The sequence below is a fragment of the Apodemus sylvaticus genome, chromosome X (genome assembly GCF_947179515.1).
Source record: "Apodemus sylvaticus chromosome X, mApoSyl1.1, whole genome shotgun sequence".
Taxonomy (NCBI): Eukaryota; Metazoa; Chordata; class Mammalia; order Rodentia; family Muridae; genus Apodemus; species Apodemus sylvaticus.
This window is the reverse complement of record NC_067495.1, coordinates 55,719,277-55,743,107: the sequence shown is the minus strand read 5'-3', so window position 1 is coordinate 55,743,107 and position 23,831 is coordinate 55,719,277. Positions and strand designations below refer to the sequence as shown.

Sequence of the window (23,831 nt, the reverse complement as noted above, 5' to 3'; positions counted from 1 at the left end):
TTCCACCAACAATGGAGAAGTGTGAACTGCTTAACAACACAAATGGGAGTTGCTAAAAAGAACCATTTCTGAACAGGTCCACATTCACCATATTTCTTTCCTCTGATGGGTGGTGGACTAGAAGAACCATCATCAGCTTTTAAGAACCATAATTAAAAATAAGATTTGAGCTGGGTGGTGGTGGTGCACGCCTGTAATCCCAGTACTTTGGGAGGCGGAAGCAGGCGGATTTCTGAGTTCCAGGACAGCTAGGGCTACACAGAGAAATCTGTCTCAAAAAACCAAATCCAAAAAAACCCAAAAAAAAGATTTGAAAAAAAATAAAGTTATAAGTGGCACCTAACGTGAGGCCAAACCCACGCCCCTGAGATTAAGAATCTCATGTTCTACCAACTGAGCTAGCCGGGCCTCTACCATAACACTAGTCAACAGGAAGGACTAGGAGATGTTCTCAGCTGTGCCTCACTCAATGAAGTGAATATTACTGTCTCAAAAAGCCAAAAAAAAAAAAAGATGAAGCAAACATCAGTGAAGATGCAAGACCAATAAGTGTCGTACAGCTAGCTTTATTAAATAAGCCTTGTTTAGCCTCCATCACTCTCAATCAAGTGCTTTTTACACTCCCTCCAAACATCCCGTGTCCTCCATTGGTCTCGCCTCAGCACATGAGTCTGTCTCAACTGACATCTCTCCTTCAATCAGCCCGAGTCCAAGAAAGCAACAAGGCACTATAGCACATCATTAGAAAAATTTTGACATGTTTTTTTTCTCTATGGAGTCCTGACAAATGGAGCTCAGCTATGTAATATAAGGTAAGGCAATTCATAGGTGTTGCTAGCAAAGAGTCTTTCATCATGTCTTTTCATGTACTTGCTTTAGCAGAGCACCCTTTCTCCTGGGTCTGCTTTAGGTAAACATTCCTTTATGAATATGCCTTAGTCTTTCACCTGTGTCTGCTTCAATGAAATGTGCCTTCATGTGCTTGCCTTAGCAAAACACCATCTAACCACTCCTGGGTGTATACCCCAAAGATGTTCTACTATACTACAAAGACACTTGCTTAATTATGTTCATAGCAGCTTTATTTGTAGTAATAACCAGAAACTGGAAACAACTGACTTTCCAAAGAACCCTTAACTTTCCACTTCAGGGAATAACCTTGAACTCATTGGTTACAGGAGACAACTTCCCAAACAGAACAACAATGGCTCAGGCTCTAAGATCAACAATTGATAAATGGGACCTCATTAAACTGAAAAGCTTCTGTAAGCCAAAATACACTATCATTATGACAAAATGGCAGCCTACAGATTGGGATACATCTGACAGAGGGATAATATCCAAAATTTATAAAGCACTCAAGAAGTTAGACACCAACAAACCAAATAATTCATTTAAAAAAATGGAGAATGGAGCTAAACAGAATTCTCAACAGATGAATCTTGAATGGCTGAGAAACACTTAAAGAAATGTTCAAAGTCCTTAGTCATCAGGGAAATAAAATCAAAACAACTCTAAAATTCCATCTTACACTAGTCAGAATGGCTAAGATAAAAAAAAAAAACTCAAGTGATAACCCATAATAGTAAGCATGTGGAACAAAGGGAACACTCCTCCATTGCTGATGGGAGTGCAAACTTGTACATCTACTTTGAAAATCAATTTGGCAGTTTCTTAGAAAACTGGAAATAGTTCTACCTCAAGACCCAGCTATACCACTCCTGGGTATATACCCCAAAGATGTTCTACTATACCACAAAGACACTTGCTTAACTATGTTCATAGTAGCTTTATTTGTAGTAATAGCCAGAAACTGGAAACAACTCAGATATTCCTCAACTGAAGACTGGATAAAGAAAATGTGGTACATCTACACAATGGAATACTATTCAGTTACTAAAAACAAAGACATCATGACTTTTGCAGGAAAATGGAAGGAACATGAGAATATCATCCTAAGTGCAGTAATGTACAAATGACATCTATGGTATATGCTTACATATGAGTGGATATTAGCCAAAAAATTCAGGATATACACACTCCACTCCATAGACTGAGAGAAGCTAAACAAGAAGAAAGGCCCAAGTAAGGATGCTTGGATCTCATTTAGAAGGGGGTAATAAAATAGTGGTAGAAGGGATATAAATAGAGGGAACTGGGTGGGAGATGGATGGGGGGTTCAGGATCAGGTGTGGGGAGAGAGGAGAGATGGCCAAATGACCATGATTATTAATGTAAATCTGCAGCTGGCATGAATGGAATAAAAGGAGGGCATCTTGACTATGTTCCAGAGACCTGAGGTAGTAAAGGCTCCCAAGAATCAATGGGGATGACCTTAGCTGTGACTCACAGCATTGGGGATATGAAACCTGAAGAGACCACCTCCTGTAGCCAGGCAGGAACCCCAGTGGAGCAAAAGGGACACCAACCCACCCACAAAACTTTAGTCCCAAAATTTATCCTGACTACAAGATGTATAGAGACAAGGGATGGAGCAGAGACTGAGGGAATAGCTAACTAATAACCAGCCCAACTAGAGACCCATCCCATGTGCGAGCACCAATCTCTGACACTATTAATGATACTCTGTTATTCTTACAGACAGGAGCCTAGCATGGCTGTCCAGAGAGGGGCCCCATCCAGCAATTAACTCAGACAGAGACCCACAGCCAAACATTGAATGGAGATTAGGGACTCTTATGAAGGAGTTGGGGAGAAGAATTGCACCCTCTAAGAGGATAGGAACTCCATAGGAAAACAGACAAAGTCAACTATCTTGGATCCTTGGGAGTTCTCAGAGACAGAACTACCAACCAAAAGTCATAGTGGCTAGACCTAGGGCCCCTGCACATATGTTACAGATGTGCAGCTTGGCCTTCATGTGGGTCCCCCAACAACTTGAGTGGGGGCTATCTATCCCTAAAGCTGTTGCCTGTCTGTGGAATCTGTTTCCCTAACTGGGCTCTCCTGTCTGGCCTTAGTTGGAGAAGAAACACCTAGCCTCATAGAGACTTGATATGCTAGGGTTAGGAGTGATACCCTGGAGGGCCTCCATGCTCTCAGAGTATATAGTGAGTCCAGATGGGGGGAAGGACTGTGGGAGAAGGTACCGGGGGGAACACTGATTGGGATGTGAATCATATATTATATATATATATATATATATATATGTGTGTGTGTGTGTGTGTGTGTATGTGTATGTGTGTGTATCTATATCCAAACATATCTGTATCTATATCTATATCCATATATTTATATCTATATCTTTATCTATATCTATATCTGTATCTATCTGTCCATATCTATATCTATCTGTCCATATCTATATCTATCTATCTATATCTATCTATCTGTCCATATCTATATCTATCTATCCATATCTATATCTATCTATATCTGTCTATATATATATATATATATATATATATATATATATATATATATATATATATAGTTGTTTTAATTACAGGTGTAGGATATGGGGATGCTTTGAACTGTCCACAGTAGCTGACTATGATTTGCCCCATGCTCTTGCAGGGATATTATTTTGCCAGGTGCAGATAGTTTCTACAATTATGTGATTTTTAGAATTCTGGGAACTTTTTCAGGGCATATAAATGCTTGGACCCTGCGATATTGGTTTTTGGTTGGTTGCTGTTGGTCACAGTTTGTTAAGTAGTTGTGCACAAAAAGAGAAAGAATTTATTAGCTACCCTGATGGTGAATATAAAACATGCCCCAAGGAACTTGGTGCCCCTAATCAACAGAAAGTAGTCTAAGAATGATGTGTTACCACCCCAGAATCACTGAAGGAAGATCCCAGACTCAAATAGTACGCAAAGGCAAAGAACGTTTATTCTGCAGAAATTACCAGCATGCAAAATCAACCATTTATTAAAAATGGCGAACCCCAAAGAAAGGCGTGCAAGCCTTTCATAGAAAACTATGGGAATTTTAGCTGCAGTTAGGTAATCTAAAACTTCGTTGGTGGGTGCCCAGAAAGTTATATATGCCAGTTTCTGATTGGTTGTTATGTTAGATTTACTACATTTGGTGAAGCTTTGAAGAAATTCAGGATACGGCTTGGCTATGATCTTATAGAGCCATCAATGATTAACAGCCCATTGTCCAAATCTGCTTCCTTGGGAAGCCAAAACTTTTCTATTTTCAAGGTTTTTACTTCTTAGGGGAACTCCCAGGTGTTACCCCCTTTCTTTTCTCTCCTTTTTTCTCTCCTTTCTAGTGTTAGGGGGTTGAAAGGGTAGAAAAAGGGTGGATAAGGATAGATGAAAGAAGAACCTACAAAGTAGCAAATACCAGCTACACTTTCTTTTTCAATTATATAATTAAAAAAATTTTTTTTGATATTTTAAGGCATGGTTTCTCTGTATAGCCCTGGCTGTCCTGGAACTCACTCTGTAGACCAGGCTGGCCTTGAACACAGAAATCCACCTGCCTCTGCCTCCCAAGTATTGGGATTACAGGCATGTGCCACCACTGCCCAGCTCAATTATATAATTTTATTTTCATATTTAATCTTTATTTTTAATTTGTTATGACAATCAAACCAAGGACTTTGTGCATACTAAACACAATTATTTTTCTACTGAGTTACATTCCAAGCCTTTGTTTCAGTCATTCTTTTAAAACCTTGTCAGGCCAGTATCACCAATGCAATTTGTAATTATTATGTGATAAATATAACTCTAAAGAGTAAGGACATTTTCAGATATTCGCAACTTACTACACATTTATATTGATTGTTTTCATCCTGTGTCCTCCTGTAAATATTCTGCTCCTTTGCCTTATACCAAGTTTGATAGTTGAATTTTACCAAAATATGCAGTGAAATAATTTTTTGGATTCTAATCTGGTGTATAAATCATATCAATGTGTAAAGTTTAAACCAAACTTTCATCTATGCTGTTTCACTCCCCAAAACTAAAACTATTTGTGTACTTATTTGGCAATTCCTATCTTCCTTTAGGGTAAATTTAGTGCTTCTATCCATTAAGGGAAAATGGTATCTGTGTTCAATATATTAAGGAGAGATAGACATCCCTCCATCTAGGCTTTATCTGTACATTATGTAATATATGAAAATAGTTAGAAAACATACCAAGACAAGTATTTGTTTTTGGAACATTGATATTCCCTACATTATTAACTTGTAAGCCTCAGATCTTGATTTATACCCAACAGATTTAAATTTTGACTAGTTGATCTTTTCAGCACTTTAAGATTTTATCTAATATTTACTGTTCAGGTTTCTTGGGAAAACGTTTGTGTTGTCTGCAAACAGATGACTTTGATTCACACTGAGATGGTTTTAAAACATTATATAACTGGAAACATTATTTTAACAAATTAGTTTTAAAATACAGTGGGATATAGGGAAAATATTATTCTCTGCTAATGATGTAGTTGCAGACTTTACAAAGGTATGTGAAATCTTTTGGAGGGCAAAGATAGAAGAAAAGTGTAATTTCCAATAAAGAAATCGTCATTCAGAATTTTAGATGAGTAATGCTACTTGTGTTCATCAACATAATCAGAGAAGACAAAGCAAAAAGATATGGATTGTGCCGTCAGTCTATGAGGTAAGCCCAAGAACAGCGCGTTTTAGAAGAAAGGTGCAATGCGTGGTCCTCCAAGGTAGGTGGCGCCATTCTCCAACTAAATTGATGGTATGGCAGAGCGGCTCATCTTGGCCGCCATTTTAACGGCGAGGCTGAGGCACGACGCTGCTCTCTGTGCCGCTGCCGCCGTCTCGCTTGAGGTTTTTTGTCTTTGGCCTCTACTTCTGACGAGGAAGTTCACATTTTCACCCTTCAGACGAAGCCATGGGATCCATAAGCAGTCGTATGCGGTTGGGAAGAAATCCCGAGGAAGAGGAACCTGCTAGAGAAGGTGCTCCTAGAGAGGAGGAGGCAGTGGAAGCCGAAGAAAGACCGGGGCCGGCAGTTGTCCAAGAAGAGCAGGCAAGTGAACAGCCGGGAGTTTCCACTGGTCAGGGGGGCCACAAGAGGAAAGGCGGCCCGGGAGGACCAATGGCCAAAGTTCCCCGTAAGAAACTGGAAAAGTCCAGAGGCATGTATGAATCACTTTTCCTGAGGGGTGAGAATAGTGATGTAAAGATCCGTGCGTTTCAGCAGGAGTGGTGCTTGCACAGGACCTACCTATGCCGATCTGGGTACTTTTCTAGCATGTTCTGTGGTGCCTGGCGGGAGACAAATATGGACACAATAGAAATGCAGATGCCTGACGAAAATATTGATCGCGAGGCTTTCCATGAGGTTTTAGGCTTCTTGTACAGTAGAAGCATTGTAATTCCTCCCAGCCGAGTCATTGCCATCTTGGCCACAGCCAGTATGCTGCAAATGGATGAGTTAATTCAGCAGTGTGAGGATATGATGAGGGCCTCAGTCAGTACCGAGACTGTGTGCAGTTATTATTACTCTGCTGAGAATTACGGGCTCCAGAGCATCAGATACACTTGCCGCCAGTGGCTCTTGGACAACCTGATGACCCGGCAAAATGAAGAACTATTGTTAGAAATCAATATGAATCTCATGAAAGAGCTCATTGCCTCCTCAGATCTTTTGGTGGTTGGAGTGGAGATGGATGTGTATACTACACTAAAAAAGTGGATGTACCTGCAGCTGGAAGCACGCACATGCTCAGGATCTCAAAGAGCACTATTGCCTGAAGAAGAGTTGTCCTTTGCCAAGTTCAGAAATGAGTCAGATAGTAGCCCTTTTCTGGACAGTGATCAGGGAAGAGCCTTTGTGACAGTGTTCCAGCAGCTAAGGCTTCCCTACATCATTTGTGACCTGCCTTCAGCACACGTTATTGACCAGGATGGACTGATTCCTGCAACATGGTTGACCCCAGTATACAAAGAGCAATGGCTAGCACTTCTTCGGGCAGAACAGTCCAGGGAACTTGGGCCACTGGACATCTATGTGTCTGATATCCGTGGAAACAGCATGAGGTGTGGAGGCCAACTTTTCACAGATGAGCAATGCAGCTGGACCTGGTCTGGCTTCAACTTTGGCTGGGACTTGGTAGTATGCTACATCAACAGGCGCATTATATTCCGTCGCAGTGCAATGAATAAATCCTGTGGCCTTGGCGTCAGCTTACTCTGGCAGAGAAAAGTTGCCTTCCGTCTGCGAGTAATCTCATTGGACAGTACTGGAAAAGCTGTTCTCAGAAGAGAGACTGAATATAATGTTCTTGCTCTGAGAAAGGATCAAGAACTAGAAGTGATGAACCTAGAAAACCAAGACATAACTTTCCCCATGTATGTGGCATGCAACTTCCTCTACCTTCCTGGAGAGAGTGGCTCTGGACCGACTGGGGAATCAAGCAGAAGTCCAATGAACTAAGAAGATCTTCCATGAGGACAAGGGTTGGTAACATCTTAAAGATTTCATCTACCTCTATGAATCTAACCAGACTTAACCATCACTGATGATCTACTTTGCAGGTGTGTCTGTTGAAGAAGAGCCCATAAAGTTTGAGAATATCTTGGAATATATGAGAAGTTTCTTCGAACTGCCAAAAACATATTTCTACAGTTACTGTGGCAACTTATCCTCAATTACCACCTATCAACATCTACATTTCTAAGGACACTGGAACAACTGAGAGAAGGAAACAGTGAGCCTACCTAACCTACTGCTTAGTGAAATGTTTTAAAAATTACTTCTTGTAGTTTAAGTTAAAGGACTATTTTGAGTTCTCTTTTAGTTATATTTAGAACTGCCCTATTCTACTCAGTTTCATTGTTTTGTTCCTCTATTCATCCTTCCCTCCCTATGAATATAGCACTTAGTTTTCATAATTTTTTTGTTTTTGTTTTGGGTTTGGTTTTGGGTTTTGGGTTTTTTGTTTTTGGGTTTGGTTTGGTTTGGTTTGGTTTGGTTTGGTTTGGTTTTTCGAGACAGGGTTTCTCGGTATAGCCCTGGCTGTCTTTCATGTTTTCTATATGAAAAAAGAAATGTACTACACATGCTATCTTTATATTGGGTTGTTCTGAAAACAAAGGATATAACAGTGTAAAATTTCCCAAGAAGACGTTTCAAACTCTATAGCACTATATTTGGGGCATGATGCATAGAAGCAGTTTCATTTACTAAAGTTTAAATGTTTAAAAGTATGCATGTACCATTGAGCTTTAGAAATGTTTGCTGTTAAAGTCATATTTGGATTTCAGGATATAATAAGTTGTAGAGTAGTTTGATAAGAGTGTGTGGCTGTGTATTCAACACAGAGCCCTGAAATATTACTATAATTGAAAAATATGCTCTACTTAAAGAGCAAGAATAGTAACATAATCTTTGGAATGGAAAGGCTAAGAATTATAATGAGGAGTTCTTTTTATTCTGAAGTATGATAAAGGGCTAGTTAGTAAACTATAGAGTAAGTAGAAAGTGTTATTGTCTGAAATGGAAAGAACTGCTAGTCACAATTTAAATCTGTTGGTTTGTGACTACTGTTAATTTGAAAAACTGCCACTACTTTACCTGGTCTCAGACATTACTTCTCATTGATTGTTTTTTGTGGCTAAACAATGTCAAATACTTGAGCTCAGTTTGAGAATCCATACAAATAAGTATTTACTCAGAGTATAAAAACTAATATAAGCCAAAAAAACACAAATAACCAGCATTTTAAAAGTATCACTTAGGTGAAAAAGAATTTTTCTTATGGTTTATATTTTTCTTCCCAATTAAATAAAAACCTTTGTTCCTTGGGAAGAAATTACTTTATTTTATTTTCTAATTAAAATCTGAAAGACTTGGAAATACCAAGCCTACATACTAATGTGCCATTAATAGTTTAGTGTCAGTATTATAAAATGGCTAAATGAGGGTATCTATGAGGCACCATATGCCTTTGGCTTTTAATTTGGTATTTCTCTCATGAAGTCTTTCCTCATGTTCTATATATATATATAGTTAGCTGTAAACAATAGACCTTACTTCATTATGAAAAATGAAGTTTTGGACCCTTCTAGTTTTTAGACACTTAAGCCCACATAAATACAAATATACAACAGTTAGAAGCTAGGATCCACATATTAAAGAGTGATATTTGTCTTTAGGAGCCCGAGTTACCTGGGATAATATATTCATTTTTAGTTTTATATATTTTACTGCACATTTTATAATTTTGTTTCACTTTACACAAGAATAAAAATTCATTTTGTATATGTACCACATTTAACTTACCTGTTTATCTACGGATGGACATTGATTTCATATCCTTGCTATTATAGAAAAAAGAAGCAATAAACATAGATGTGCAGAAATCTCTGTGGTGGGAGATGAGTTCTTTGGGTATATTGGGTCATATGGTACTGGAGGGGTGACATGAAAATAGAAAGAAGAATGGTGGGGCAAAATGGTGTAGAGAAGGAATTAGCTCAGAAGATAGAAGAGAAGAATGAGATAAGGGAGAGACCAAAAGTAAATATATAAGAAAATGACATAAGGTAACCTTTCATATTTTCATGCTAAATAATAAAATTTAATTGGAAATATATAAAATGAAGCTATGGGAAAAATATTCTGGGAGTAGACAAATCATGTTTATAAGGATGACACGCTGTTCGACTATGGGGAGGGCTTGGATGCTAGTATGGACTTTAATATGTATAACAGGTACTGTAATACTGAGGGAGCCTCGAGGCCGCTGTGGGCTTTGATATGTTAATAGATGCCACAAGAAGCCTGTATGTCCCCTCTTCCAGAAGTAAGGGAATTTGTGGGAAAACTGCTAATTTAGGTTGAAGTCTACTATTGACCAGAGAGGAGACTCAGTGTATAATAGGAAATTCCCTTCATTAGCTAGGCTTCTCCTCTGACCTTGTCTGGGGAATTCTAAGCCTTTAAATATACCTCTACCTTGTAGCCTTAGTTAGATTACAGGATCAATTTCTTTCCGCCTGACAAGAAACTGTTCAGCTGGCACCTAAGATTCTTAAAATGCTTCACCATGCTAATGAAGCATTTCAATACTTTAAGCCCTCAGCCAATGACCTTAGCCCATTGTGGTTTTTCCTACGCTCAGTTGCCCAAAACTGTATAAGCCTTGAATCACCCAGTAAAGTTGATCTGATACCTGGTCCCAGTGTGGTCATTCACCATATGCATTCCCAGGATTTCAACCCCCCATCAAACCTCATTGTCTTTGCTCTCACTGCCCTCATGCACTTTATCAGCCAATGATCCACAAGAATGGAGAGAAACACAGGAAATGACTCCTTTGACCAATGGGAACTGCTTGCATAAATTCCTGAGAACCAGAAAACCCCCTTATAATTCTGCGTGAGCTCATTTCTAGACATATTGACAGCCTGAGACCTATATATAGGCTGCTTGAACCCTAACATTTCAGCCTTTTGTTGATGATAAAGGATGATGTAATCTTTGACTGCTTCAATACTGAGCAGAACCCAGAGGAACCCAGAGAGGCTCAGATGTCAGTCAAAGGCCTGGGGTGTGTGGCAACCATCAGAAGCTTCCGGTTCACTGAACTAGCTTGAAAAGACAGGGAGCAGTCACATTGGCTGGACAGGTTTATTTTAGTATTCAGCAAATCTGAGGATTTCGGGTTCTGTATGACCACCTGGTGCTGGTGAGTTGCAGGCCATTTGGAGCAGTTTGCAGGGTCTAGATAGTGTCTGTCATCTGAACAGGAATTTGCATGATCAATGTCTATAATCTGCATTGAAATCATCATTATAGGAAAAACTGGAACAAGTGTCTATAAACAGTTAGACACTGCTTTTAGACATAGAAAAACAAAATCTGAAAAGTTATCAGTAAAATAGAACCATAAAAATTTATGTGTGATAAAACAGAAATTTGCTGGCAGGAAAGAGAACAAAAGGGGCGGGTATAAGGGGAGGTTCTTATGCTAATCCTATTTCCCAATTGGTTGCTGATTTACCATTAAAGAAGGCCAGGGCCAAATTGCTTGGTGGAAGGTATAGGAGGGACTTTTGGGTTCCAGGAGGAATATGTAAATGCAAGGAACGGTTTAGGAACCCAAATGTTGGTTCTGGATAAAAGCATGAATGCTCTTCCCTCTGTCCAGAAATGTTTTCATTACAACGAGTAGCACTAGTAAGTCTATATTTAGAAAAAGAAACAAAAGTTAAAATTTGAACCTATAAAATACTTGTAACCAATATTAAGGCTAGATGACTAGCTCATCAGAACCCTATTGATTCTAGATATATGAGCATCATGAAACCTAATAATTTTCTGTGTTTGGTCTGTATCTAGGTGTGTTGTGATCATAAAAAGAGAAAGAGGCATGAGAATATGTTCTATGGGGCGTGTGAGGGAAGGCGGTGCCTCAGTAGGCCCATGCCGAGGCATCCCTTCCCCCTGAGGGACCAGACACATGACAGTATAGTATAGAATAGAGTTTATTCAGGGCATGGGGAGGGGAGTTAAAGGGGTAGTAGAGGCAGAGAAAGGCAGAGAGAAGGAAGAGTAGAGAAACAGGCTGGCCATGACCACGTGGAGGTGTGGGGGAAGGAATGGGGATTGAAGAGAGCTCAAGAGGACATGAGGCAAGAGAGAGAGGAAGGGCAAGAAGTCCCTTTTATAGTGGGCCAGGCCTACTGGCTGTTGTCAGGTAACTGGGGGGGGGGGGGGGGGGCGGCATACCTGGCTTTTGACAGGTAATTGTGGAGTGGTTTAGATAGAATCCTAACATGCCCATGTTTTTGTTTAATTAAAAAGAAAAAATTAAAAAGATGTGACAGCAAAGCAGGAATAGGGTTGTTGTTGTGATATCTGGCTGCTTCATGCTAACAGAATATCTGACGTGTCTCTGGGGAACCTAGAGAAAGAGGTATGCCTAAGCAATGGAAGCATTGATTGCAAACAGAGTTTAGGTAAGGTGATAACTGTCTAGCTGTCAATGTAGTCAGAAATGTGAGGAATAAACAATAATTTAGCAGTTATATTATTAAAAAATGACAGATTCCAGTAGCCAGCAGTTCTCTGTGGTCTCTGGTCTCCACAGTGACTTGGGCTGTCAATCTGCCATTTAAGCGCAAGAGATGCAGGGCTTTTTTCTCTTGTGGAATGGATATGCATGACATGAGAAATAGCTTACCTTTGTTTACCTAAGTCATTTGACTCAAGGTATGTGGTCCTGTCCACTGCTTTCTTCAGTGATCATCATATCACACACAATCTAGGCAGTATTCTGTAGCGGTGTCCACATCTTCTGAGACCTCGTGGGAGAAGCTGTTTGAGGCCTTTGGGAATTCTGTCTGTTATAAATTTATTAACAAACTTCTGACAAGCTTTAGTGTGAGATAGAACAGCAGTAATCAAGATAGGATAGGAATAAGAATCTTAAGTAGTTTTGACCGGCTGCGTAGGTAGGGGAAAGTATATTGTTTTATTAGTAAAGAGGCTAGGATCTGAATAAGCAAGCTGGCAGTGGATTAAATCGTAGTGACAGAAAATGAGTTTATCCAGGCAGATTTAGGCCTGTGACACCAACTAAGAACACAGGCTATGGGAACAAGCTAGAGGTGTGGGAGCACAGATAGGTGAGGCTTAGGCCTTTTTCATTTATCAGACTGCTGATCCTTTAAAATATATATGGTTGAAGACAATTTAGCTCCTATAGGGTGAGAGGGATAGTTGCTAAATAATCTGAACCAGCATCCTGGAGGACTCTTCGCAACACTTTACGGCCAAGCTAGAAATTCAGGTCGTCATGAGAAAGCCTAGAGGCCTGCGACGTTCCCCAGGAATGTCAGGAAAACAATCTAACCTGGTCCAGGATTTTTGGCAGCTGCAAAAGCTCAGGGGAATATTAGATTGCTTCAGGGAGAAGGAGTGACCCAAGGGACCTATGTCCTAACAGGAATGTCAGCCAGGATGCCAGTCATATGGACTGGGCATTGGAAACCAATCTTTAGCCCAAAACATGCTGGCCAGGCCCTTTGAGGGCCTAAGATTCCTTCCAACCAACAGGAGAAAACTCTTTATCAATTACTATGGTCTGTGTGTGTTTGTAGGAATTTGTAGTCTGGTAGTGGAAATGTGAACCTGTCTGACAGGCTGTGCGCCTGCCTGTGGGATATGGCTCGGCTGAAGGGCAGAACTTTGTACCAGGCACAGGAATTTGTAGTCTGGTAGCAGAAACGCAAAGTCTGACAGATGCGGCTTGGCTGCAGGAGGCAAGCATGTCCATGTGCCTGCAGGAGGTCTGTGTGCCCGTGGAGCTGGCTCCCAGGTCTGCATGCCCGTGAGAGCACGGTGCAGCTGCAGGACAGAACTTTCTACCAGGTGCAGGAATTTGGAGTCTGGTTGTTGAAAACAGGAAGTGTGACAGCAGCGTGGCTGCGGGAGGCAGTAGCTAGTACCGCAGGTCCAGGAGGTCCAAGCACCCGCAAAAGCCAGCACCCAGGTCCTTGTGCTGCAGTGACTGTAGGGTGGAACTTTTTGTCAGCTGCGGAAGTTTCAGGTCTGCGCGGCTGTAGGGCAGAACTTTCTGCCAGCAGCAGAAGTTGCAGCCCGCGGTGTGCTGCGCTGGGAGGGGGAGGGGGGAGGAAGGACCTAGAGTAGTTTGTTTTATATCCTAGCAACGCCTATCCTAGCAACTTGTGGCACCCAGCTGCTACCAGTAGTACTGGCTGTGACCAGAGCACAAACTGCTTGTCCCAGAGGATAGGAAAGCAAGGAGTGGGGGTGGGGTAGGAGGTGGGGGGTGGGGGGGTGGGGGCGGCTCCAGGAATCAAACCTCCGTTTCAAGCAAACCAGCCAAGCTAGCAGGTTGCAAATGAGAGGGGAAAGTGAAAGATAATAGACTAACCCAAGGGCAAGACACCTGAGGGTAAAACCAGACCTGGCCAGGAGTTTTCAGCCAGGAGGGTCAGTGAAAGACTGAACATCTCCCATCCTCAAGGATAACAAGGATAAGGGGTAGCTCCAAGCTCAAGATATACCTAGGACCATTGATAGGTCACTCTGGCCAGTGGGGGGTGGGGAACTTACCTGTCCGGCACTAGCAAGCATGATTGTGTCTGAAATGGCATATAAACCTGCAGAGTTTCTAGATCCCAGGTTTCAGAACCAATGTTGTGATCATAAAAAGAGAACGAGGTTTAGAGAACGTGGTATATGGCAGTGTGGGGGAAGGGTGTGCCACAGTGAGCCCATACCAAGGCATCCCTTTCCCCGAGGGACCAGACACACACTGACATAGTATAGAATAGAGTTTATTCCGGGGATAGGGAGTGGAGTTAAAGTGGTAGTGGAGGCAGAGAAAGGCAGAGAGAAGGAGAGAGTAGAGAAGTGGAAGCCGGCCGTGACCACGTGGGAGAGGGGGATGGGAAGAGAGCCCAAGAGGGGCAAGAGAGAGGCAAGAGGAGTAAAAGAGAGTAAGAGAGAGAGGAGGGGCTGAACAGACCTTTTTAAAGTAGGCCAGGCCTACCTGGCTGTTGCCAGGTTACTGTGGGGAGGGGCGTACCTGGCTGCTGACAGGTAATTGTGGGGTGGAGCTTAGACAGAATCATAACATGCCCCAGCTTTGGTTTAATTAAAAAAGAAAAAATTAAAAAGAGGTGACAGCAGAGCAGGAATAGGGCCATCGTTGTGATATCTGGCAGCTTCATGCTGACAGAATATCTGGCTTGTCTCTGGGGAACCTAGAGAAAGAGGTATGGGAGATGTTTGTCCAGTCTCAGGAGAACTGGCTGCTTCCTTGTTGTCCTCTGTGGAGCCATCTGAGGACAGGTCAGAAGAGCAGGTCCAATAGAAGCTGTCTGTGTATGAGAGGAAATTGGAGCATCTGAAGGTTGCTTCTCTGGAGCTGTAGCAAGGGCCTGGACGTAATAAGATGTTGAAACACATTAGTATAGGTAGGGAATGAGATTAATTACATTTGGGAGAAAGGAAATTTTTTCTTAAGTTGTACAACTGAAACCCAGAGGAATCCTACCCTTTGGAATAGGTAGTAAGTGGGAACTTTGGGCAGATTCACTTATCTGGATGGAGCCTATTTGGTCCATGGGAGGTAGGTCTGGGTAGGGTTCCTGTAGCTAACAAGTTTACTAAAGAGATAATAACATGAGTTAACCACATGAACAGTCTTTAAGATGAGCCTTTTGTGGAACAGAAGGAACAAGATTAAAAAGTTTGATCGTATAGTGGAATGTTTATTATGAGAGTTAGGTAAATTTATAGGAACTCAAATAATGTTAGGACAGTGACAGAGCAAGAAGAGGAAATATGAAGCATTGAATGGAAACAGTTTAAGTAAGGAGATAACTGTCTAGCTGTCAATGTCAGAAGCCTGAGGAATAAACAATATTTTAGCAGTTATATTATTTTAAAAAATGACAGATTCCAGTAGCTAGCAGTTCTCTGTGGTCCCTGGTCTCCACAGCGACTTGGGCTGTCAGTCTAGCTTTCAAGTGCAGGAGACGCAGGGCTTTTTCTCTGTGGAATAGATACGCTTAACATGAGAAATGGCTTACCTTGGTTTAGCTAAGTCATTTGACTCAAGAGTATCTGGTTTTGTCACTGTGTATTTTGGTGATCATCATATCACACACAATCTAGGCAGCATTCTGCAGTGGTGTCCACATCTTCTGAGACCCCATGGGAGAAACTGTTAGAGGCTTTTGGAAATTCTGTCTGTCACGAATTTAATAATTAAAAAACTTCTAACAGGACTGAGTGCTAGATAGAATAGCAGTAGTCAACACAGGATAGGAAAGAGAATCTTAGGTAACTTTGACAGGTTGGTTAGGTATAGGAAAGTATATTGTTGTATTAGCAAAAAGAGATGGCTAGGACCAGAATAAGACAGCTGGCAGCAGTGGCATAAGATCATGGAGACAGAAAATGAGTTTGTCCAGGCATATTTAGGCCTGTGACACAAGCTGAGCATAAGCATATAAGTAATGAGAACAGGCCAGGGAAGCGGGAGCATGGCTAGGTAAGCGCTTGGGCCTTGGGGACTTTGTCCATTTACCAGACTGTTGGCAGTATGTGTGAAGATCCCTTAAAATATATGTTTGAAGACATCGCAGCACCCATTGGTTGGTTATTGGATTATTTGTACTGATGTCTGGAGAGTATTTCGATAACCAAAAATTCTAACCAGACTAGAGGCCTAGGCCATCACGAAGGCCCCCTAGAGGCTACACAGTAAGTCTCTGTGAAAGGTTCCCTACCCTAGGCCTAGGGGTTGGTTTCTTAAACAGCTGCAAGAGCCTGGAGGGGGAGGGGAGCTAGAGAAGGCTTCGAGGGGTCCATTCATCCAAGAGTCAATGTCCTTTCTCCCATATGTCAGCTGGGAGGCTGGTCATAAGGACCATGGCTGTGAAATGTCCACCCCTGAGATCCCAGAAATAAGCTGGCCAGGCCCTATCTGGGAAATCAGGGGTCCTCATGCTGCTGGAGAAACTCTTTATCAATCAATGTGCCTGTGTGTGTGTGTGTGTGTGTGTGTGTGTGTGTGTGAGAGAGAGAGAGAGAGAGAGAGAGAGAGAGAGAGATTGAGCTTCCACAGTCTGGTATCAGGAAATGTAGAACTGAGTGGATGGTTTGGGGCCAGTTGACTGCGTCAAATCTAACAGCCAGGGCCTCTGGCAGGACATAATGGGCAGGGACCCACTTTTTAGGCTGAAACCTGGGAGCAGAGCTAAGGAACAGATCAGGAAGGGAAGCAAGTGAAAAGAAAAAGACAATTAGACAAACATTTTAACATGACTCCAGCCAGTGCTGAGGCTGAAGCAGCTTTAATTTTTCCGCCCAGCTTCTATACCATTCTAAGTACTAGTGAGAGGGCTTAAAAAGAGGAGGATGGGGGGTTAAGGGAGTATGGCACGGCAGCATGGGGGAGGGGGTGCCCAGGCAGGCCCTTGCCTGGGCACCTCTGCCCCCTGAGGGACCACACACACACACACACACACACACACACAGGCATGGTATAGAATAGAGTTTATTCAGAGTAGGGAATGGGAGTTAGTGGTAGAGAAAGAGGGAGAGAGAGAGAGAGAGAGAGAGAGAGAGAAGAGAAAAGAGAAGAGAAGAGAAAAGAGAAGAGAAGAGAAGAGAAGAGAAGAGAAGAGAAGAGAAGAGAAGAGAAGAGAAGAGAAGAGAAGAGAAGTGGAGGCCGGCCATGACCACATGTAGCGGGGGAGGGAGGAGAGCCCCAGGGGCAGAGAGGTGAGAGTATGTGGGAGAGCAGAGGGCAAAGAGAGAGAGGAGGGGCAAGTAGCCCCTCTTATAGTGGGCCAGATCTCTGGTGTGGGGCATACCTGGCTATTGCCAGGTAGGTGTGGGGTGGAGCTTAGACAGAACCCCAACAACTAGCAGAGAATAGGGTCAGTTCTTAGATCGAAGAAAGTGATTAAACAAGGCAATGAACAAAGAGGTCACACCAGGTAGTAATCAAACACAGCAGTAAACAAAGTCCCCAAGTCACTGGGTCTGGGGGCTTATCAGGATTACCAAGACTAAGGGGAAGTCACACATTCCTTTCCTGTGTTGACCTTGATCCTTGCATTACCCCAAAAGTTACCGAGCCTTATCTGAGCCTACTTCCTTGAGCCCAGTGACAAGTACTTGCCAAATTTCTATAAGTGATACCAAAAGCTCTCTACATTAGTAGGAGGTAGGAAGGGCAGTAAGTAAGGCAGGGGGCAAAGCCAAACTTGCTTCCCAGGGAAACCGGTTAAACTAGTCTGCAGCAGGCTGCAAATGAGGGAGCTGGAGGGGAAACTCAGTCTAATGCTCAGAAGTACTGTGCTGCTAAGCAAGAGAGCAGTGGTCCAGGCCCGGCCTGGAAGTCTCAGCTGCAAGAAAGAAACTGTCTCTAAGGAGAAGGAACTCTCACCCAAGTGAAAAGTTCTAAATCTAGGGTCAGTTGGGTAGCGAGCGTGGATCTCTTGTGGTAGCTGAGATGGGATGCAACCCTGCAGAATTTCTAGATCCAAGCCACGAGGCACCAATGTTGCGGACATAAAACGAGAAAGAGATGTAAGAATCTGTTCTATGGCAGTGTGGGGGAAGTGGGTGCCTCAGCATCCCTTCCCCCTGAGAGACCAGACACACTATGGTATAGTATAGAATAGAGTTTATTCAGGGCATGGGGAGGGGAATTAAGGGGTAGTAGAGGCAGAGAAAGACAGAGAGAGGGAGAGAGTAGAGAAGTAGAGGCCGGCCATGACCACGTGGAGAGAGGGAGGAGAGGAGGGGAGGGGTAAAGGAGAAGAGCCCAAGAGGGCAAGGGAGAAGCTAAGAGAGTGAGAGAATAAGAGAGAGGAGGGGCAAGCAGCCCCTTTTATAGCAGGCCAGGCCTACCTGACTGCTGCCAAGTAACTGTGGGGAGGGGCATTCCTGGCTGTTGCCAGGTAACTGTGGGGTGGAGCTTAGACAGAATCCTAACAAGGTCTAACTTTAGTATATCTTTGTATCTAGTCTATTTTTGATACTGGATAAATTGATGACAGAAGTCCTTCATGGTATGAGAATGTTTTTTGTTTTGTTTTTTTGTTTTGTTTTTTTTGTTTTAGATATGAGAAAGCATTCAGAGGCATGTGGAAGACTCCAGAGCAGAGAGAAAAAGTAGACTGCATGTGGCCAAGAGACTGAACATGGCCAGAAAGGAGAGAAGAATGGGATAGAGGAGAGAGAAAGCACAGGAAGCGGATCAAGCACGGGATGAGAAAGAGCAGAGAGAGCTAGATGATAGGGGGGATGGCTTTAGAGAGGGAAGGGCAGGAAAGTGCCATGAAGGCGTTGAGATATAGAACAAGAACTTGTCGGTAGGGACGGGGGACCCTGGAGGCGAACATGGACCTGCGTATGCTGATAGATACCGTAAGTATATTGAGAGCCGTTTGTCTCTTTTGCCAGAGGTAAGGGAAATGACTCCTTTTGGTAGACAGGAACTGGCTTCACCAATTCCTAAAAAATGCTGGCTTTTACTTAACCACCAGAAATCTTTCTATCCTCTAGCTTGAGAGCATTTCTGGATAGTTGTACTGCCTTTTAGAGTTGAGTGAATTGGAGTTTCCTTTGTACCTGATAGATATTTAGCTCTGTGTTACCATCTCTATTTTCACATTTCTGGCTGTATCCATTGTGTGTGTGTGCATATGAGTGTATGTGCACTTCAGTGTGCATGTGTGTCTGTCTGACTGTCCTTGTGTCCATCCACCTGTGCCAGGAAAAAGAACAAATTTATTACATGCAGAATCAATGGAAGTATTAAAATCTTTTCTGTCCTACATGATCTCTGTTTCTGTTTCTGCTTCTGGATCATGCTGTGCAAAGAGCATTCAGCAAATAGGGTGTCCACAAGCAATTTTTCCTTTCAAATATGCTCAATTTATTCACACAAACATTCCTTACAATGCCATGCTGTAATCTCATGTAAGCAGGTACCTCACCTAGTGAACAGGGAGAAACAGCCAGTCATGAGGGAAATACTGCAGGCTTCCCCAGGGGAACCCTGAATGATGAGAGCATGTCAAAAGCAAGCTCAAACAGTATCCACTGGCAGGTTCTTCAGTGGTAGAAGGCAGGGAGGAAGGCCCTGTTAGAAGTCCCTACAGGTCCTTGAGAGTGGCAGCCAGCCACTAATACTAACAGGTAGGCATTTGTGAACTCAGCAGCAGTGCTAGAAATTCAAGGGTTGCTGAAGGTGCAGAGTCACAGAGTGACCAGTTTCAAAGTCCCCTTGCTGATGGGAATCAATGAGGAGACTTGACATGCTGTCTGAGGAGAATAGCAGTGATATCCTGGAGTATTTTTCCAAAGTTCTACCTTTTTGTATTGTCTAGAAAGAATTTTGTGCTTGCAGGATCCAGAGTTTAGGACTGGTTCATTAATATACCAGCACAAATTGGAGCTGTTTCATTAGCATATCTGAGTCTGCCTTAAGCTTGGCTGGCTCATAGCGGGGTTGCCTTGTGGATGACTATTTTTTTTTAACTTTCCAACTGTCTTTTATTTATACATGTTATTTCTACAATAAAAAGAAAAATGACAGAACACAATTGATAGATTTTATACATACATATTAAATGTAAGATGATTAGAGTTAGGTAGATATAAATGACATAATAGATGGCAGACAGATAGGTAGGTAGGTAGATAGATAGATAATATATAATTCAGTTTTGGTCTCAGTAAAAAATTTATTTGCATGCATTCTCATTATTGGAACTAAGTTCTTTTTTGTTGTTTTAAAACAGATGATACTTTATTCTTTAATTTGTTTTTTATTGAATATCATCTTCATTTACATTGCCAATGGTAAAACCTTTCCGATATCCCCCTTCCCCTAAGACCCTCCCAACCCCTCCCCTTCCTCCTTCCCCCTGCCCCCATGTATATGCCTCTCCACCCAACACACACCCACCTCTCCCCCCCTCGGTTTCTCTTTGTTCAGGCCTCTGTTGAGCCTTTACCTGACTAAGGATGACTCCTCCCACTGATGCCCAACAAGGCCTTCCTCTGCCACATTTTTGGCTGGAACCATGTGTGCCTCTTGGTTGATGGTTCAATCCCTGGGAGTCTTGGGGTGTCTGAGTGGCTGACATCATTGTTCTTCCCATGGGGATGGATGACTTCTTAGCAGCATTTTGTAAGTGCTACATTATTCTAAGTCACACAACATGGTTTTCAAGTTGTACAAAATGATATCATTTATGTTCCTATCATACTGTTATTTCTGTCTCTCTTGCAATCTTTTTCCTGAGTCTTTATATCTTTTATTCTTTCTGTGTCTAACTATTTACACACTGCCTATCACACCTGTCATTTCTATATAAATCACAAAGTATCTATTTCTTCTGTGTCTGTTTTTCTATTTCCTGTTTCTTGAATTCTATACCAATTTGTACTTGTGTCTGTCTGCACCTTTCAATGTATCCTTGTCAGCTTGCCTTTTAAAATGTGTATTTATTTCTACACATATGTTGAGCTATCCCTGCCTGCGTGACTGTTAGGTCCAAAGAAGGCCCCCAAAATGGCAATGCTGCCTCAGTGCCTTAAGATAATGGTGAAGGTTTAACCCAAGGCAGGACTCTAAGTAAACAGAATGATTGTTAGTAGGTAACAAAAAACTGAGCTCAGCACTATTCAGAGATCTCATAATGCTGGTTCCTGTTACCAGGAAAGCCACTACCTCCCTTATCTGCTCCCAATTGTTAACTACCTCCAGCAAGGTCATCTAGCTCTTGATGAACTCAAACAGCTAGCAACAGATCAAGTCTCCAAGTTAGCCTCTAAACTGTTCTGCCCCAACTCCCCCACCTCTACCATCTTCTCAATAAAACTGGCAAGGCTTTCTCCACTGGCTGCTGCCCTGTACTGAGGCAGCCTAGCAGCTGGTTCCTCAATACTTTTCTTTGTATACAGAGTGGTCTGGTGTTAAAGGGAGCCCAACAGAGATGAACACTCACAGTTTATAGCCAATTGAAAGCCTTTGCTCCAGCCATCCGGGATTATACTCAGTTAGGGACCCAAGTGTACCCTGAGCATTTAGACCAAGTGGCTTTTAAAACCAAAACCACATCCAGTTATTTTGAATAGCAGCTGCAGAGGGATGTTTGCACACAGTTTAACAGAAGCTAAGTTAGCTGGTGATGTGTTTATAAAAAGGTAAAGAGAGAGGGAGTATGTTCTAAGGGGGTGTGGTGAGGTGTGGGGAAAGGGGTTGTCTCAGGGGCCCCATATCAAGGCATCCCCGGAGGATCAGCCATGCGACAGTATAACATAGAATAGAGTTTATTCAGTGCACTGGGAGGGGAGTCAATAAGGTTGCAGAGGCAGAGAAAGACAGAGAAAGAGGAGTAGAGGAATAGAGGCCAGCAGTAACATAAGATCCTGGTGACAGAAAGTTGGTACAGGCAGGTTCAGGCCTGTGACACAAACTGAGCACGCAGGCCTTGAGAACAGGCCAGGGGTGTGGGAGCATGGATACGTAAGCGCTTGGGCATAAGGAACCTTTTTCTATTTCTCAGACCTCTGGCAGTATGTGCGAAGATTCCTTAAAATATACATTCAAAGACATTGCAGCACCCAGTGGGGAGTTATTGGATTATTCATACTGGTATCCCGAGAATAATTCAATAACCAAAAATTTCAGCCACGCTAGAGGCCTAAATCTTTACTGAGACCCCCATAGAGTCTATACACAGTAAGTCCTGTGAAAGGGGCATAAAAAGAGAGAGAGGGGTTTAGGGAATGTGGCACAGTGGTGTGGGGGAAGGGGGTGCCTAGGCAGGCCCATGCCCAGGCACCTCTTCCTCCTGAGGGACCACACGCACACAGGCATGGTATAGAATAGAGTTTATTCAGGGCAGAGGATGGGAGTTAATGGTATATTAGAGGCACAGAGAGAGAGAGAGAGAGAGAGAGAGAGAGACTGGCCAAGACCATGTGGAAAGAGGGGGAGGGAAAAAGGGCCCAAGAGGGGCAGAGAGGTGAGAGTGCCAAGAGGCAAGAGCTATGAGAGAGAGGGGAGGGGCAAGCAGCCCCTTTTATAGTGGGCCAGGTCTATGGGGCGGGGCATACCTGGCTATTGCCAGGTAAGTGTGGGATGGAACTTAGAATACTAACCTAGTCCGGTATTTGTTTAATTAAAAAAGAAAAAATTAAAAAGAGGTGACAGTGAAGCAGGAATGGGGTTATCATTGTGAGATCTGGCTGCTTCGTGCTGACATTGAGGTGACATGTCTCTGGGGAACCTAGAGAAAGGAGTATGGGGATGTTTATCCAGTCTCAGGAGAACTGGCTGCTTCCTTGTTGTCCAGGGGCTGTGGAGCCATCTGAGGACAGGTCAGGAGAACAGTCCAGTAGAAGCTGTCTGCGTCTAGAGAAGCTGAGAGGAGATTCTGAGCATCTGAAGGTTGCTTCTCTGGATCTGTCCTGGATGTGTCAAGGACCTGGACTTGACAAGATGTTGAAACACATTAATATACATAGGGAATAGGATTAAGTACATTTGGGCGAAAGGAAATTTTTTTAAGATGTACAATTAAACCCAGAGGAATCCCACCCTTTGGAATAGGTAGTATTTTAAAGTGGGAACTTCGGCAGATATACTTATCTGGATGGAGCCTATTTGGTCCATGAGCAGTAGATATAAGTAGGTTTCCTGTAGCTAACAAGTTTATTAAAGACATGAACAGTCTTTAAGATGAGCCGTTTGTGGAGCAGAAGGAACAAGATTGAAAGTTGGATCGTATAGTGGAATTTTTATTATTAGAGTTAGGCAAATCTATAGGAATACAGATATTAGGACAGTGACAGAGCAAGAAGAGGAAATATGAAGCATTTAATGGAAACAGAGTTTAGGTAAGGAGATAATTGTCTAGCTGTCAGTGTAGTCAGAAGTCTGAGGAATAAACAATAACTTAGCAGTTATATTATTAAAGAATGACAGATTCCAGTAGCCAGCAGTTCTTTGTGGTCTCTGATCTCCACCGTGGCTTTCGCTGTCAGTCTGGCTTTCAAGTACAGAAGATGCACGGCTTTTTCTGTGGAATGGATACCCATGACATGAGAAATGGCTTACCTTTGTTTAGCTAAGTCATTTGACTCAAGGTATCTGGTCTTGTCCACTGCATTCTTTTTTATAGGGGTGTCCACATCTTTCTTCTGAGACCTCCTGGGAGAAGCTGTCAGGCCTTTGAGAATTCTGTCTTAAATTCAATAACAAACTTCTGACAAGATTGAGTGCAAGATAGGAGAGCAATAGTTAAAAAGCGACTAGGAATGAAAATCTTAAGTGGCTTTGACAGGTTGCATAGGTAGAGG

At 42.5% G+C, this 23,831-nt stretch overlaps 1 protein-coding gene across 1 annotated transcript; it reads left to right on the top strand.

Annotated features, from left to right (window-relative positions):
- Window positions 1-5,843: 5,843 nt before the first annotated feature.
- Window positions 5,844-7,391, top strand: LOC127674487 (germ cell-less protein-like 2). The gene has a single exon (XM_052170249.1). The coding sequence runs from the start codon at window positions 5,844-5,846 to the stop codon at window positions 7,389-7,391; it is 1,548 nt and encodes a 515-aa protein (XP_052026209.1).
- Window positions 7,392-23,831: the final 16,440 nt, after the last annotated feature.